This window comes from Chrysemys picta, chromosome 2 (assembly GCF_011386835.1).
Source record: "Chrysemys picta bellii isolate R12L10 chromosome 2, ASM1138683v2, whole genome shotgun sequence".
Lineage (NCBI taxonomy): Eukaryota > Metazoa > Chordata > Testudines > Emydidae > Chrysemys > Chrysemys picta.
In genome coordinates, this window is record NC_088792.1 from 21,576,800 (window position 1) to 21,592,151 (window position 15,352).

Consider the following 15,352-nt stretch of genomic DNA (forward strand, 5'->3'; position numbering starts at 1 on the left):
CTGCAGTCCCTGTTCCCGGAGGGGTCTGCCAGCCACGGAGCCAGATTTCCCCACCAGAGTGGCTCTTTCCGGATGTCTCTGCGAGAGCAAAGGGAGCCGGGACTCGGGAGCAGCTTCAAGCCGGGGCACCAGCAGGAGAGGAGGGAACTCTGTGGCTGCCTGCTCCATGGCACCAGCCAGAGCCACAGCTGCCCTGCACTGCCCGGTGTAATGGCAAAAATAGCAGCCAGCACCAATAGCAGTTACCTACTGAGCCTGCTCAGTACAACCTAGATAGGAAATTCTGCCAGGGAGCTGTTTGCCACTACATCAGCTCTGGCTTCTTTCCTCCGACCTGGCCAGGGAGAGGAGGGGGAGAGGTGGTGTAGATGTGCCCCCCAGGGACTGCCATGCTCTTGCGCTGCAGTTGGGGGCGGGGTAGGGGTGGCAATGCCCTCCATGTCCACAACTCTGCCCATAGGCTCAGGGCTTCTGCTCCACAGGGAGCACTAGAGCTCAGGGATTCAGCCCCGCGGAAGGTGCCGAGAGTCAGGGCTTCACCTCTGCACCTCCCAGGAGTCCCAGCTTCAGCCCCACCGGGGGAGCTAGGGATCTGGGTCTGGGTTTCAGCCACGGGGCTCCGTGGCCCCCTTGAAAGGGCTCACGGACCTCCAGAGGGCCACAGACCCCTGGTTGAGAACCGCTGCTCTAGTTCAAACAGGAATTACTTCAGGGAGGTCCTCAAGCCTGTGTCATACAGAAAGTCAGACTACATGACACAACACTCCCCTCTGGGTTTATAATCTATGAACATTTTCAAAAACAGGAGCCTACAATTAAGCTCTTAAATCTGCACTTTAAACAATTAAGGATGGGTTTTCAGAAGTATTTACGTGCACAAGTCCCATGGGTACTTTTAAAAATAATACCCTTAGTTAGGGTCTTTTTTTTTTAATTTAATCCTAATGGCACAAAATGGATATCACAGCTCAGAACTTCCCCACTTTTGGATCCTCATTCCCTACACAAAGTCACAACTTTCCCTTAGCAATCAAAAGCAATGACATAAAATAAGATAACTCAAGGCCCTGAACGAAGTGAACTCAAAGATCCTCTTTTCATGAAAATGTCCCTATCTAATGAATAGGGAGATCAAACCAAACAGATAAACAAGAAATTAACAGCGGTGTATCACATCTATCGAGACCAACTAAGACGAAGCTTCCTGGAATACATATTCCTAGCACAAGATCTGTTGATGAATCATAGAAAGGTAGGGCTGAAAGGATCTTGAGAAGTCATCAATTCCACTCCCCTGTGCTGTGGCAGGACCAAGTAAGCCTAGACTATCCCTGACAGGTGTTCGTCCAACCTGTTTTTAAAAACCTCTAATGACAGGGATTCCACAATCTTCCTTGAAAGCCTATTCCAGAGCTTAACTACCTCTATAGTTACAAAGTTTTCCTAAGACCTAACCTATATTACCCTTGCTGCAGATCAAGACCATTACTTTTTGTCCTGCTTTCAGTGGACATGGAAAACAATTGCGCACCATTGTCTTGATAACAGTCCTTAACATATTTGAAGAGTTCTCAGATTCCCCCCTCAAGTCATCTTTTCTCAAGGCTAAACACATAGGCGCCGGCTCCATGGGTGCTCCGGGGCTGGAGAAAAATTAGCGGGTGCTCATCCTGAATTCATACTAATGAAGTCTGTATAATACATCAGATTGTCACAGATTACCTATATGTGTGTGTGCACACAAACAAAAACCATTAACAAACCAACTAGTGAAGAAGTGTTAAGATTTCAAATGTAAGCGATTACACAATCATAAAACGTGAAAGTTAAGACTGAACCAAAAAATCTTCTTTCCGTCCCTTTGTAATGCATACACATAACAATACTGGCAATAGGTTCACAGATTCTTTCTAAATTACAACACCAAAAAATATGGAGCACAAAGAAAAATTACTGACCAAGAATCCATGGTTCTTCAAACAGATTGACAGGATAGATCCACATTCTAAGGAGCACTTGTATTTTCTTTGCTATAGTCACAACTCTCTGGGAAGCAGTGACCACTGGAGTCTCAGGCATGCACCTTCACAGCACTGAGTGTTCAGACCCAAACTTATAAGAAATAGTAGTCTCAGTCTGACTTCTGGATCTTTCAACTTAATCAAATTCCATTCAAGAGTCTGAAGAAGTAGGTACAGTTGGTGGGGAGTGTGTATCTAGGCAGTCAACCTACTCAATGCACGCTCTCTCCTTTGAATATTTACAGCACAGAGCCCCACACTTGAGAGATTAAGTAGCAGCAAAATCCGTTAAAGGAGGTGGCTCTCATGAGAGCTAGTTAAATAAAGACAGCAGAACTGTTCTTCTGAACTGATCACAAGTCATGGAAACCAAGTCAAGAGAGTTAACATACTGAAATCTGAATTCTGGGCAGCTGTCCTACATATCTCAGTGAGAGAAACATTTGAAGACATACCACGGAAACGGTCTTGGATCTGTAGAATGTGTTTTAAGACTTTTAGATACTACCATACTTGCAAATTCTCAGCAAGCATGCATACACAATTTGATCCATTTAGACCAGCTGAGTAGAAATTGTATCCCCATTAGGCTTGTCTTCAACAGACTTATGTAAAGGTTTAATTATCTGTATATAGTAGCTAAAAGCTACTAAGCTATGCAGTCTAACATTTCCTGATAGTAAGCGAAGCTTAGGAAAGAACATTCCTGGGAAGTTAAAAAACTGTTTTAGGTAGAAGTCAGAAGTCAACTTTAGTTAGGAATGTAGGTTGTGGGCACAGCACTATTATATTCTTTTGGGAAGAGCCTAGGATTCATAGCCCTCCATCTGCAAGAGTACAAAGGGATAGAGAAGGGGGTCAGTACAACTGCACCTTATATGACCATAGGGCTGAATGTTCCTTTCTGTGAGGCAGCATGTGAATACCACCCAACTAATTTTGAGAAGGATATGACTTGGGATTGTGCATGCCAGGAACTCCACAGAGTATGGTTCCATCCTGGCAATATGCTGAAAACTGAAGATATAATAATATACAAGAGGGCAGAGTTAAGGTTGTGTGCTCAATCTTAGTTTGCACATTTCCTCAGAAGATTGCTTAACTCTGTAACCTTAACTCTGTTAAAGAAATAAAACAAATGGAAATTCTACAAGTTATGTTAATGATTGATCCCTAGGATTCAGACCTTTTTATCTTTATGATAAACTCTTTAAACAAACAAAAAGGATTGCTAAGGTCATTGATCAATAGCTTCTGATTTTTCTTTTTATTTGTTAATGTTAAGATTATTTTTCTGAAATTATAAATAAAAGATGAAAACATTACTGATACAGAATTCAATTCCCTTCTGGCAGAGACCAAGCTTGGAACACTTCAGCCTAAAACGTGATTTTTTTAATAAGTTATGAGTGAATGAAGAAAGATATTACAACAAACTTTTTTTGCAGCCGTAACTATAACTGGGTGTAACTGAGCACCTGCTCTAAAGTACATGCATTCACAAACACCCTGAGGTACAGCAGTAATGAAGATAATTCAAACATTAGCCAGAAGGTAGAGTGTGGTGCAGGGGTTGGGGGAAAATGTTTAAGTGAGAAAAATAGCACTTTTGCAATGGCACATAGGTTCTGTTATAACTCAACCTGTCTACATGCACACCCCTTATGGTTAGCTTAAAAGCAAGAATTGGCTGAAATACATTTGTAGTGACTTGGGAAACATTATGATGGAAAAAAGATGTAGATGTTAAAATAAAGGGCAAATGCCTTTACCATATTACCTAATGCTTTGAAGAGCTCTTCTCGCACAGCAGAGGTGAACTTTCTGACCAGACATAGAGTTGTCATGATAGCAAACAGCAAATTGTAAGATAACACAATGTAGAAATTTCCCAGCCAGTTAAACCTTCCAAAGTCTCCAAGCAGATCAAATCTGGTAATTCCTGTTAAAATTACATTTTTGAACACTTAAAAAGAGATAAGATTAAAAAACATTCTTGAAAACATTTTTGAATTACTATAAAAATACAGGAGATTGACATATGTAACTCTAGTACTTGGTGCTGTATTAAAGAAAAATACACTAAAATCCCTATGATTGATAGATGGATGTACAGTCAATAATGCAAAACAAACATTTTTCGAAGGTCACTTGCGTCGCTTCTTTGGCTACCATAGAGTTGGTAGCCATAGTATAACATTTGTTGGTTGATCAAAATACCTTAGGTGGCTCAGATGAAAGGCTCATTAACGTGTGTCTTGAAATAACAATGTTATAAATTCAAGACAAATAAGTCCTTCCCCAATTTCAATAAATATAATTGTGAAAATTAACTATCTTAAACCAATCATCATAAAAACCATTTGTTTAAGATGCCAGGCTTCCATAAAATCCTTACTTATATGAAAAAATGATGGAAAGCATTGTGTGCCTTTCACAAAAGACAACACTAATTTACATTTAACTGCTTTACACACACACACACACACACACACACAATTTAGTTCTGAAACTTGTTGCTTTTCCATGACATGAGAATGTTTAGCATTACTTATTCAAAAAATTATATGCAATGTAAGAAACAACAGAATAGCACATCACTACAAAAGTATAGTTTTGCCTGCATTAACTGTAAATTACATTATTTTTCTGTATATTGATTTTTATTACACTGCTTTTGGAGATATCTGTTTGTAGCAGTAAGTGCCCTGCCAAGAGAGGCACAAAACCACACGGTACAGTAAACATTAGGGCTGCATACATGCTTTGCGGATCCACTGTTTTGAAATCAAGTATTCAAAGACTTCCTCTCCTAGTGCAATTCCTCTCCTAGTGCCAGTGCTGCAGTCAGATAGGAGTCACACAGGAGGAGGAAATGAGCAAAGTTCACAATCCTGACAGTTCCCAGGTAGACCTCAGGCTCCAGCTCACATGTCAGGGTAGCAAACTCTTGGGCTATCAAGCTCCAAGTGCCTACTGACGAAGCAGAAAAGGCAACAGGAAGCTTTTCAAACCCATGTTGTGTCAGGTCTAACACAAGTCAGCTTCAAGAGAGCAGTCTGTGCCAAAAAAGACCACATCGAGACAGACTGCATAGATATAAAGGTGCAGGGTGTTGAGCCAATGCCCAAAACAATCTCCCCCTTGGACCCACTCCAAGGAGTCCTCCTGTGGTAACTTATCCTCAGAACTCAGTCTTACCTCTGAATAAGGTGAAGGGAAAGAGTTTTCACTGGCCTCAACATCAAAATGGGGAAAAAACAAGCTCCAGACACCAAGCTTCCTTTGAAAACACAACCTTCAGATCTGAGATTCTTGGGAGCAGGTTTTGAACAGCAGCTCGATTCCAAAAAGATTACAGACTTGGAAAGACTGTGCTGTTCAGGCTTGGGTATACTAACCTGCAGTGCTTTGTGCAGTGATAAGTGATGACACTTCAACTCCATCTCTTTCCAAGGTCAAGGGGAAAGAGCTGCACAAGCAGCCATGCACCTCATTGTACAGAGACCCTGGCCCAAAGCTGCACAAGCCATGTACCTCATTGTACAGTGACCCTGGCCCACAGACTCTAGGCTGGTCAATGTCACATCATGGCATTAAAAAACGTGCACTACTTGAACCTCTTCAGCAGCCATCTTATCTAGCCTGAAGAGGAGCAGCGAACGACTGGGATCAACTGGAGTATTTAAGGAGAACACAAAGGGTACAAGATCACAAGAAAGAAAGAAATTATACAGCAAAAAGGAGGGGACTAAGGAAAGAGCCCTAAGGGGTAATGGAGAAAGGACTGAAGTTGCCCAAGACAACGAAAAGGAAAGGGCAAAGAGACAGGTGAACAAAGAGTACAGATTCATAAGCACACAAGGAGAAGAAATTGGCTGACAGTCAAAATCAGCAAGCAGATCAAGAAAGATAAATACAGAGAAGATGCTTTTAGACTTGACCATGAAGTTGAGATTGACCTTAAACACAGTTTCAATGGAATGGAGAGGGTGGAAGTCAGACTGCAGGGCATACAAGAGGATTTGAGTGAGAAACTCAAGGCAGGGAACAAGGCACACTCCAGAAGCCTGAAGTAAGAGGTGGGAAAAAGAGCTGGTGCATTAGCTGGATATTTAAGTGGGGTCAAAGAAGGTTTTTTTTGCAAAATACAAGAGTGACTCTCAAAGAGGAAGGGACTGCAAGGAGGGTTGGTCTTGAAAGAAGAAGGCATCACTGGAAGACAAATCAGAGGGACAGAGGGCCATGTCTCAATGACAGCAGGTGAAAGAAAGTGATTATAACCTATATTTCTTGACAATCTTTAATAAAAATATATTTTAATATGCTTATCTGGAAAATCAGCCTTTATGCAAGTTGATTTTTTTTATTGCCGTATCTGTTTTTAAAAACATGTATACAGCCCTTTCAGGGGGAAAAACATTCAATGAGACTACACTATAAAAGAGTCTACTGTAGTACCATAAGTATAAACCTATAAAGTATTAGTGACAAAATATTCTATGGAGATTTTAAAATTCAGAATATATTTTTAAAAACTTAAGAATTCTAAAAATACAGCATTAAGTAAACACACAACTTCAGTTTTAATTTCAAATCAATATTTATGATAAAATCCTAGAGAAAAAGAAAGCTGGAAAACCCTAATTTTATGATGTAAAACTCAATTTTGTTTGTAGCTCTAAAATCCTAGCTTATCAACTATTCTGCTCCCTAGTTCATTTCACAATGGTAAATGATATGGTGCTGACAGTCAAGCACTTGCCAATCAGGAGCAGTAAAAGAAAGGCTGAAAAGGCCTGAAAAACTAGGTTTTTCATTTTTACTTTTTGTTGCTAAAAATACCCCCAACTCCTTGAATATGGCAGTAAAGAGTTGACAGAAACCTTAGTTAGAATGCTAAAATACATGTAACAATTCTCCATACTTCATCTTAAATTCAAAGACTGGATTAAAAAAAGTTAATACGTGAAATACTTGATAACTTTCCCCAGTTTGCCTTTCCCATAATGCTGAAATCCTGCTTTTTCTTTATAGTCTAGAAACTTGTTTTTTTAATACTGTGAAAAGACTATGAATCTGTTTAACGTATTTATTTCTTTTCATCTATTCAGTGCTACTGGGCGTAACATGTAATGCAATGCATGTTGATATTTTGCAAAGCGCCACATGACTCACTGTACTCTAACACACTCTATTAATCCTGTTTGGACAGCTGTGTCTGTGCATTTGTTAGCTGTGTTTTAATTGTTCCATTTTTTTTTATTTATCTCTATGGCAAACTATCCAGGAATGTCATTTGTTAAGTTTTTTTTTTTTTTTTTTTTTTAAAGAGTTTTGCCATTAATTTGTTCTCTATGTAACAATTGCTCCCTGCATGTACACTTTCCTCAATACAATTATCTTGTATTAATACCAACTGTTCATCTTAATTACAGTACATAACCAACGATTTTGACAAACGAAAATGGTAAATGCCATAAAAATTAGTAGCACAATACAAATGCCATAATTCTATTTTTAAACATCGCTATTTGAACACTGTGTGTTGGTCTTGATGTTAAAAAGTGGTTTCATTTCTCAGATCTTTATCATATTTGCTCTTGATTTTAAGATTGGAAATCTTTAAATATTAGACTTATTATTTTGATTTTTTGTGAAATTTAGAATGTCAATATATAATGTACATTATTTTGGATACTAAACATGGATTTTTTTTTATTTAATTTTATTTTAAAAGATGAGAGCTTTGGGTTAGAATACCATCCTTCCAACAATGTATTGTTTCACATACAGAGGCATTCCCTCCTGGAATGTCACTGAATTTTAATGGGACCCAGTGCAGAAATAGACTTGTGAGTGCTTATTTGTCCTAGTTTGGCCCCTTTAAAATGGGATTCTTCGTAAGAAGATTGTATACAATATGCCATGTAGTTATTAGACTCCTTTTATTGGGAAATCTCAATAGTTTTATATCTGATGGCACTTTAGTCAAGTTGTTGTTGTTTGTTTTTGCAACTAAAAGCTTGTGTACACTGCAGTGATGTGAACTGCAGCACACACTAGTACGCTGCACTATACCTCCCCCATGTGGATGCTGTGAGCACAAACTAAAAGGTACCTCATTCACATTGACAGAGTCCTAAAGGGGAGTTACTGCACAGCCCACTAGCACGTGCAGTCCTTCACACCCCATAGTCTGAACTCTGAGGCCATGGAGATAGAGTCTAAATAGAACAAAAATTAGATGTTTTCAAATCTGACTGTCTGAAGTTAAGCTCCTATATTCATATTTAAACACCTCAAATGTAAGTAGCCTGATTTTTGGAAGCAGCCAACACCCACAAATCCCAGTGAAGTTCACAGGAGGTGCAAGTGCTCTGCATCACTGAAAATCAGGTGACTTATTTAAATGCTTCCATATGATTTTACAAGCCTATATTTAGGCACTTAGGCCTGAGTCTGATAGGTTGAACATTTAAGTGCATTTCAAATACAAGGGGCCTCTCTCTCTAATCTGTTGAACCAGTTTTCCAGTATCTATGACAATTTTAAACAGTATCTATGACAATTTTAAACAGAATAAAGGTGTCTTCCCCAAAGTTTAGCTTATAACATATTAACCTAGAGGGGAAAGGACCATAAGCAGTTATTTTAACAAAAACAATCAACTGGTTTTCCCATTACTATAAAAAAAGCTAAATACATGAAGTGTGTTTAACACTTCATAAACCTTTATGCTCAAGGCATTAACTTGCTGCTTCATCCATAGATAGCTTGCTGTACCATCCACTTATGACATCTGTCTGAACTCAGATGAAATGCACACTTTTACATAAGACAAAAAACAATTTTAAGATGGACATGATATAACTGTGCACGCCTTTCAAAAGTTTTCAAATCTGTTTTCTTTTTATTGTCTGCAAGTTTACCTTCAAGAACAACAGTATTCTTTAGTTTCTATGAAAAACTAAACCAGCTATGGTATTAGACTATTTTTTTTTTTTGCTTTTCTTGAATTAAGAGGACTAAAGCCCTTTAAAAAAATATTCCTTAAATCCAAATTTTAAATGAAACCATGATCTTCTGATTAACATTTGAAAAAGTAGTGTATTTTCCAGAAAATACTTCGCATCTTTTACCAAAATGTGTGATCCCTGCTATTTATATGTAGGCTTGGAAGGATAACATTTTTACTGGTAAATGTTGGTAAACATAAATTTCACCACACCCCCCCCCACACACACCCCATTTCCATCAATAATAGCAGAAATTTACACACAGGCAAAGATAGAAAAATGCTGCTCGCACATTTAGAAGGATTTGATTTAAGGATATTTATTTTTTATATTTTGATGTAATATGGACAATTTGTGTTTTTTTATGGTTGTAAAACTTTAACTTTTTGAATCTTAACATCTACTATTATTAAATAATTGTTGTCTGACTCCCCTCAATCTCGTGCAACTGTAAACATTTAAAATAAATAAAAATTGAAAAAATGCTTAAAAACAAAACATCTATATTATCCATCGAAATCCCCCCAAAATAAAAAAATTGAATTTTGCCCACCCTATTTATATGTATAATTCATGGTGCTCTGGGACTTAGAGAAGCGTATACATTTGATTTCAGCAAAGACTGTCAAAGTAAAACTACGAAGTGATTTTTAGTTCCTGAGAAACACCATGGAAGTTATTTTAATAGATATCCAAAGTCTGACTTCTCCTGGGTCGTTTCATTTACATGCCTACATCAAAACATTATGAAAACATACAACATAGTAAAAATACTTCGCTGTTCTGATACTGAAATATTTGTATTCAACTTACCCAGTGTTCTCGACATCACTGGCAAAGCAGAGCTGAGCACTAAGATTGACACACAGTTTCCAATTATCTGTTTTGAACAAGAAGAACACCCCCATCAAAATAGGTTTTTTGCTGGAAGAAATATGGCAGCTGAGCTCTGACAAAGAACAGTTTCTGAAAGCTACATCCTGTGAATTAGACTTAAAAATGTAATTTTATTTTAGATTATGTAAAGTTAATTTGTTCTTGCTTCTGCTAGACATCTCCAATAAGTGTCATTCACAAAATGTTTACTTCCAACAATAGCAAGGTCAGATACTTATTAAAACCAGCAGAGAAGCGAATAAGCAAACATGTAATGCTACATTTTAATCTATAAACATGCTCACCAAAGGCTTTCATAAAAAATAGTGACTGCATCATTTAAAGCAACTATGATTCATTAAAAATTTAGGCCCCAATCCTGCAAATACTTTATTTGCTTACCTTTATGCACATGAATCATTCCATTCGCTTTGTGATGACTTGTGTGTAAAGTTAAACATGTTTTAACTGCTTGCAGGATTAGAGCCTAATTATAAAAAGGCTAAAAGACAAAATGTTTCTTTTCCACTGAGTTTTGTCGGTAAATTGAACCAAACAATCTAATAGTGTAGCAATGTTAGATTTGTCTGCAGTTTTACTGAAACTGAACTTATGTTTCTGTTCTGAAAGCATTTTGTTCAGCTCTGGTTCTATAACAATTAACAAGTAAATAAAATATCTGTTAAAGATAGTAAGGTGGCAACTTTTGTATTTACTTATATTTTGGTTTTTTCTGAACTATTCTTAAAATACTGTAAATGAAAACTGAGCAGACATTATGAACATTTCAACACACACATTTATTTATTAGAGATGTTCTTATGCCTTCATGTACTTTCCTGCTTCCAAGAATTCCTGGCAAGATTAAAGCAATATGCTATATTTGAGAAGAAATTTCTTAAACACTGGTATACACTGAATATTTAATTAAATCCAAATCCTGCCTCCTGCTTATTGATCCCCTCCCCCTTGTCAGCTTGTGGGAATATTTTGTCAGAAACCTATGCATGTGTCTCAGCATTAGGTAACAGCATTTGTTATTCTGAAACCAATGCCAAACTGTGGAAAGTCAAACTAGACTGAGACTGCAAAATGTTGCTGAATAGAACTCCTCAGTCTTACTTTAATTACTCAAATCTGAATTACTTTGTATTACTTGTAGCAACCAAGTTCTTCAGATTTCAAACAAGCTCCCTGAAGTACAGTTAGCACAATCAAAGTTACTCATTAGCAATACGTTTCCTTGGGGAGGGAGGGGGGGAAAAGAGTCCTTTCACTAGCTTTTCTATAGCTAGTTAACAAGCTCTGCTATTCCAGGCTTTTTACAAATGAATGGATGCCATCCAAACTAAACAGAGCACATCCTTTTTCCCACTCATTCAGCATTTTGAAAATCTTCCAGTTTGTGTTTACGCAGCTTACAAACAAATACTGATCACTGCAAATGAGCCATTCAGGGCAATTACTAACTAAAAGAGCCAGTTTGTCTTGGGTGGCAAAAAAAAAAAAAAAGGGGGGGGGGGGCATCACTACCTCAGACTTTAGCTTACCTTTGTCATAGTTGTGTCATCCTTTCTGGGAGTGAAATTTCCAAAAAAGCGAAGACTATAGAAGCCGACGACAGAGGATACCATAAGATAGCTGTGAGAATCAAGGAAAAAAGAACCTCCAAGGAATGCAAATTTCACTCAAGTTCTCAGCAGTCTCCTAAAAGTCTTAAGAACCAAAGAAAAAACAAAAACACTTCGAGTGCTTGAGAGGGACTGACCTGTCTCTTTCTTCTTTTTAGGCAAATGTCTTAGTAAACTACCAATGTCCCAGAAAACTAGACAGAATACTTGTTAACAGACAGAATTCTTACTTAAAGAAAGGATACAAAATCAAAATGATTTCAAGTGCTGCTCCCACAAAACCAAAAGTGGATAGGGAGGCACTTCCTATTCCAGGCCCCTACAAGGAGAAAAATACTTTGCATATTTTAATGAGATACAAATATTAAGTGTTCAAAAAGTTAACTTTTATCCCTAGCAAAACCCTAAAATCCTTGGATGAAAGGTGCTATTATAGATGAAAAGTATCACTGTAAAATAAAATATTTTCCTGATACAACTCTATAAATTCAGGGTGATCTCAATTTATTTAGGCTCACATGCTTTGTAATTACATTAGCTAGAATTCAAATTTAAGTAAGTCATTTTAATAAGATGGGAAAACAATTAGGTTTTCAGCATTATGATTTACATATGTAACACATCTATACCCCATATTATATTTTATACACATTTCCACTCCCTAAAGCCAGACTCTTTTTACTCTATGTAATGTTAACAACAGAACAGCAGCTTTTACTAAATGCCTTTATACAGCTGTGCAACTACAAGACCTGACCGTATGCATGCAGGAAAAAAAGCATTAACCACCAGCAAAAAAACAAAAAAAAACAATGTCACAATTAAAGAATCATAGAATACCAGGATTGGAAGGGACCTCAGAAGGTCATCTAGTCCAACCCACTGCTCAAAGAAGGACCAACCCCCAGAAAGATTTTTACCCCAGATCCCTAAATGGCCCCCTCAAGGATTGAACTCACAACCCTGGGTTTAGCAGGCCAATGCTCAAACCAATGAGCTCTCCATTATTTTCTTGAGATAAAGTATTTTTAAAAGTGTAAAATCTGTGTTTCATGTGTAAAAAAGATATGATATGAAAACACAAAAGGAAAATGGGCAGGGCTGTTGTACAGGTTTTTAATAGATTATTTTCCTATTAAAATCTATTACTATTGTACCATTTAAAAATTCAAAACACCAAAAAAAAAAAAAAAAGATACCAGCCTCAGATTCCTCCATTTACCAGTGTTTTTCTTCCCTATTAGCGGGCTTGATTCCACTGAGAGGTCAATGAGATTACTCATCTGAATAAAGTTATGCACGTGTTTAAGTGTTTGGAGGACTGAACCCAGAGTATTAATCTCAGGTGTAAAATACAGTGTTTTTAGAGCCATCAACGTCCAGTCTTTCACTAGAATTTTTACAAGAAAGTCTTCTGAACACATCCCTGAAGTTTTCAAAATAATAAAGGAAAGGAAGTTTACTTTACCCCTGATCCCTTTGGCATTGCAGTCTCATCAATCAACAGGCAAAGAATGTTGCAGGCAACTAAGAGGACTGAGATGGACTATAAAGAAGTAGAGACATTCTGTCAATTCTGAAGGTTAACATTTAAACAATGTTTAATGTTATGTAATTTGGTGAAAATAAAACATCAATATATTTGTGAAGAAAATTTGAGGAGGGAAACAAACAGATTTCATATGGTTTAACATACACGTTACTAAAAACTATTAAAATTAGCCGCCAAGTAACTGAGAAACCTCTACATACCGGAAAAAAGATAGTAAAATTCTTACCGTCTCAATGAGCAGCAGTATCATAACAGCTGGATACACTAAATTCCTCTCCCACGCAGAAGCTTTTTTCCGCCGCTCTTTTCACAGGGGAAAAAAGCAAACTTAGTACCATAATTTGCGTAGTCTTATGATGGTCATTTTTACAGATTCATGTTCTAATTTTACGTAACCTTCTAAAACAACTGCAGCCAAAAGGGCTGGGTACCAGTCAGTTGACAGAACATTTATATTAGAGCATAGCACAGAGTGGTACAAAACCAGGATGTCAAAACCATCATGAAGCCCCATTAAAGGAAGCCAATGGAGCTCCCGTAAGTCGGGTTTTATTTTTATCCATGTCTAATGCTCACAGTTACCACATCAATGTAAGCTGTCAAATTGTACGGGTGTTTCTCTAGCATGGCGCAGTTTTGCAAATTTTTATTTTGTACGGCACACCCCGTCACATACTTGAAACTTACATTATTCCCTCATGCCCTTTTGGATAGCTCTATGCTCCAACAGGGTTCTGTAAGGGTGGTGTTACAGTAAATGCTGGGATATTACAAGGAGCATAAGCTGTGTATGTAGATTTTCATAGGATCCAAAAAGAAAAAGGTATAACAGTAAGGCCCTACTTGAATCGTGGGATGATCATCAAATAACTGCGGACAAGACATGGAAAAATTACAGAAAAGTAATAATGGACCTTTATTAATAGCGGTATTTTGGAAAAAACTGAGTAGACCTATTTGTTTAAGAAAATTTGCTGGAATGATATAAATATTCAAATATTATGTTATGCCTGCTAATTTTTTTTGATAACCAGACATTTTCTGTAACGTTATTACATTCATTTTTAAAAAAACGTGGCCAATATAAAATTTAGAAGACTCAAAGTCTTAATGAATTGCTGCAGAAATCAAGTCCAGTCCCTTAGCCTTTTATATGGATTGATTGTTAGTGCAGCACTAATCGCATACGCAAAATGTATGCAAAATTGTGGACTGTGCAAATCAGCTAATTAAAATCAAAGTTGCAGCGGAAGCCTAATATTGCGGGATCAGCAATTTCTGCAATATAGCGAATGAAGTAGGGCCTTATATTACAGTCATTTATACTGAACAGTCCTCCTACTCTTGCCATTTTAGGTTAGTCAGCATATAGACCTATGATTAATTTAAAAATTAGATAATGCACATCACCATTTAGGCTAAAAATTTACATTTACTTACCACTCAGGTATCTAGGATACTGCAGTATTTCCCTACACTTAAAATAGTAATAACTGCAGTCTTGGATGCTATGCGGTAACTTGGAAAATGTCAATTTTAAGTAGCAAACATTGCATATAAAAGGGTGACACCCCTGACAAGTAAAGAAATGAAACAGGAGCAGAATGTTTTAAAAATGAAGAATTTTATTATTTTTGTTAAAGTCTCACTTAAATCACTCATTTTAAAAAAAATCTAGGGGAAAGTTGTGTCTCACTCATCCCAAATGATCAAAAGCATGCAAATGATGTATTAGATGCTATGGTGTTTGAACTGTATCTCTGTTTTAGGCGTGATATTTTAATACATCTTTCTACAGAAATATAAAAAGCAAAAGCAAAAATTCCCATTGCACATTTTCCAATTTATTTTGTTAAACATCTTTGCTGATGAAGTGCCATGATGATATGTTGTCTTATCTATCTGTAGAAACTCAAATGAGTATACTTACAAACATAGGCTTAGGATCACAACTGATTTCAGGCAACTGCAAATAATTTTGGTATGCATACATTAACAAATTTCATCTGATACCCTAAAGAAGGCTTCTTATTAAATTGCCAACTACAGGAAGCTATAAAATATAAAGCTATATTACCTAATTTTGTTTTCATGCTCTTCACATTTTCAAGTTCCTGTCTCAGCTCCACTGTATTGTACTCCATAGTAGAAGACACACCTGTTCGAAGGCAAAGACATGGGGATTTTATTTTTTCAGACTACTAATATTCCCACAAGAGAAACTATTAAAACACTGTTTATATTTCATTTACA

General features: G+C 37.1%; 1 protein-coding gene across 6 annotated transcripts in view; it reads right to left on the bottom strand.

Annotated features, from left to right (window-relative positions):
• LMBR1 (limb development membrane protein 1) overlaps positions 1-15,352 on the bottom strand; it is a 138,317-nt gene that overhangs the window by 4,530 nt on the left and 118,435 nt on the right. For 3 of the 6 annotated variants that reach the window (XM_005297203.4, XM_065582749.1, XM_065582750.1), the window contains 7 exons: positions 15,177-15,257; positions 13,326-13,402; positions 13,016-13,093; positions 11,793-11,866; positions 11,467-11,557; positions 9,854-9,920; positions 3,802-3,963 (listed from right to left, as the gene is read on the bottom strand). In XM_005297203.4, coding sequence (XP_005297260.1) covers positions 3,802-3,963; positions 9,854-9,920; positions 11,467-11,557; positions 11,793-11,866; positions 13,016-13,093; positions 13,326-13,402; positions 15,177-15,257 — 630 coding nt within the window. Of the gene's footprint in view, positions 1-3,801; positions 3,988-5,747; positions 6,237-9,853; positions 9,921-11,466; positions 11,558-11,792; positions 11,867-13,015; positions 13,094-13,325; positions 13,403-15,176; positions 15,258-15,352 lie in introns of those variants that run through there. The other 3 variants (XM_065582747.1, XM_065582748.1, XM_042859093.2) reach the window with 2 other exon arrangements.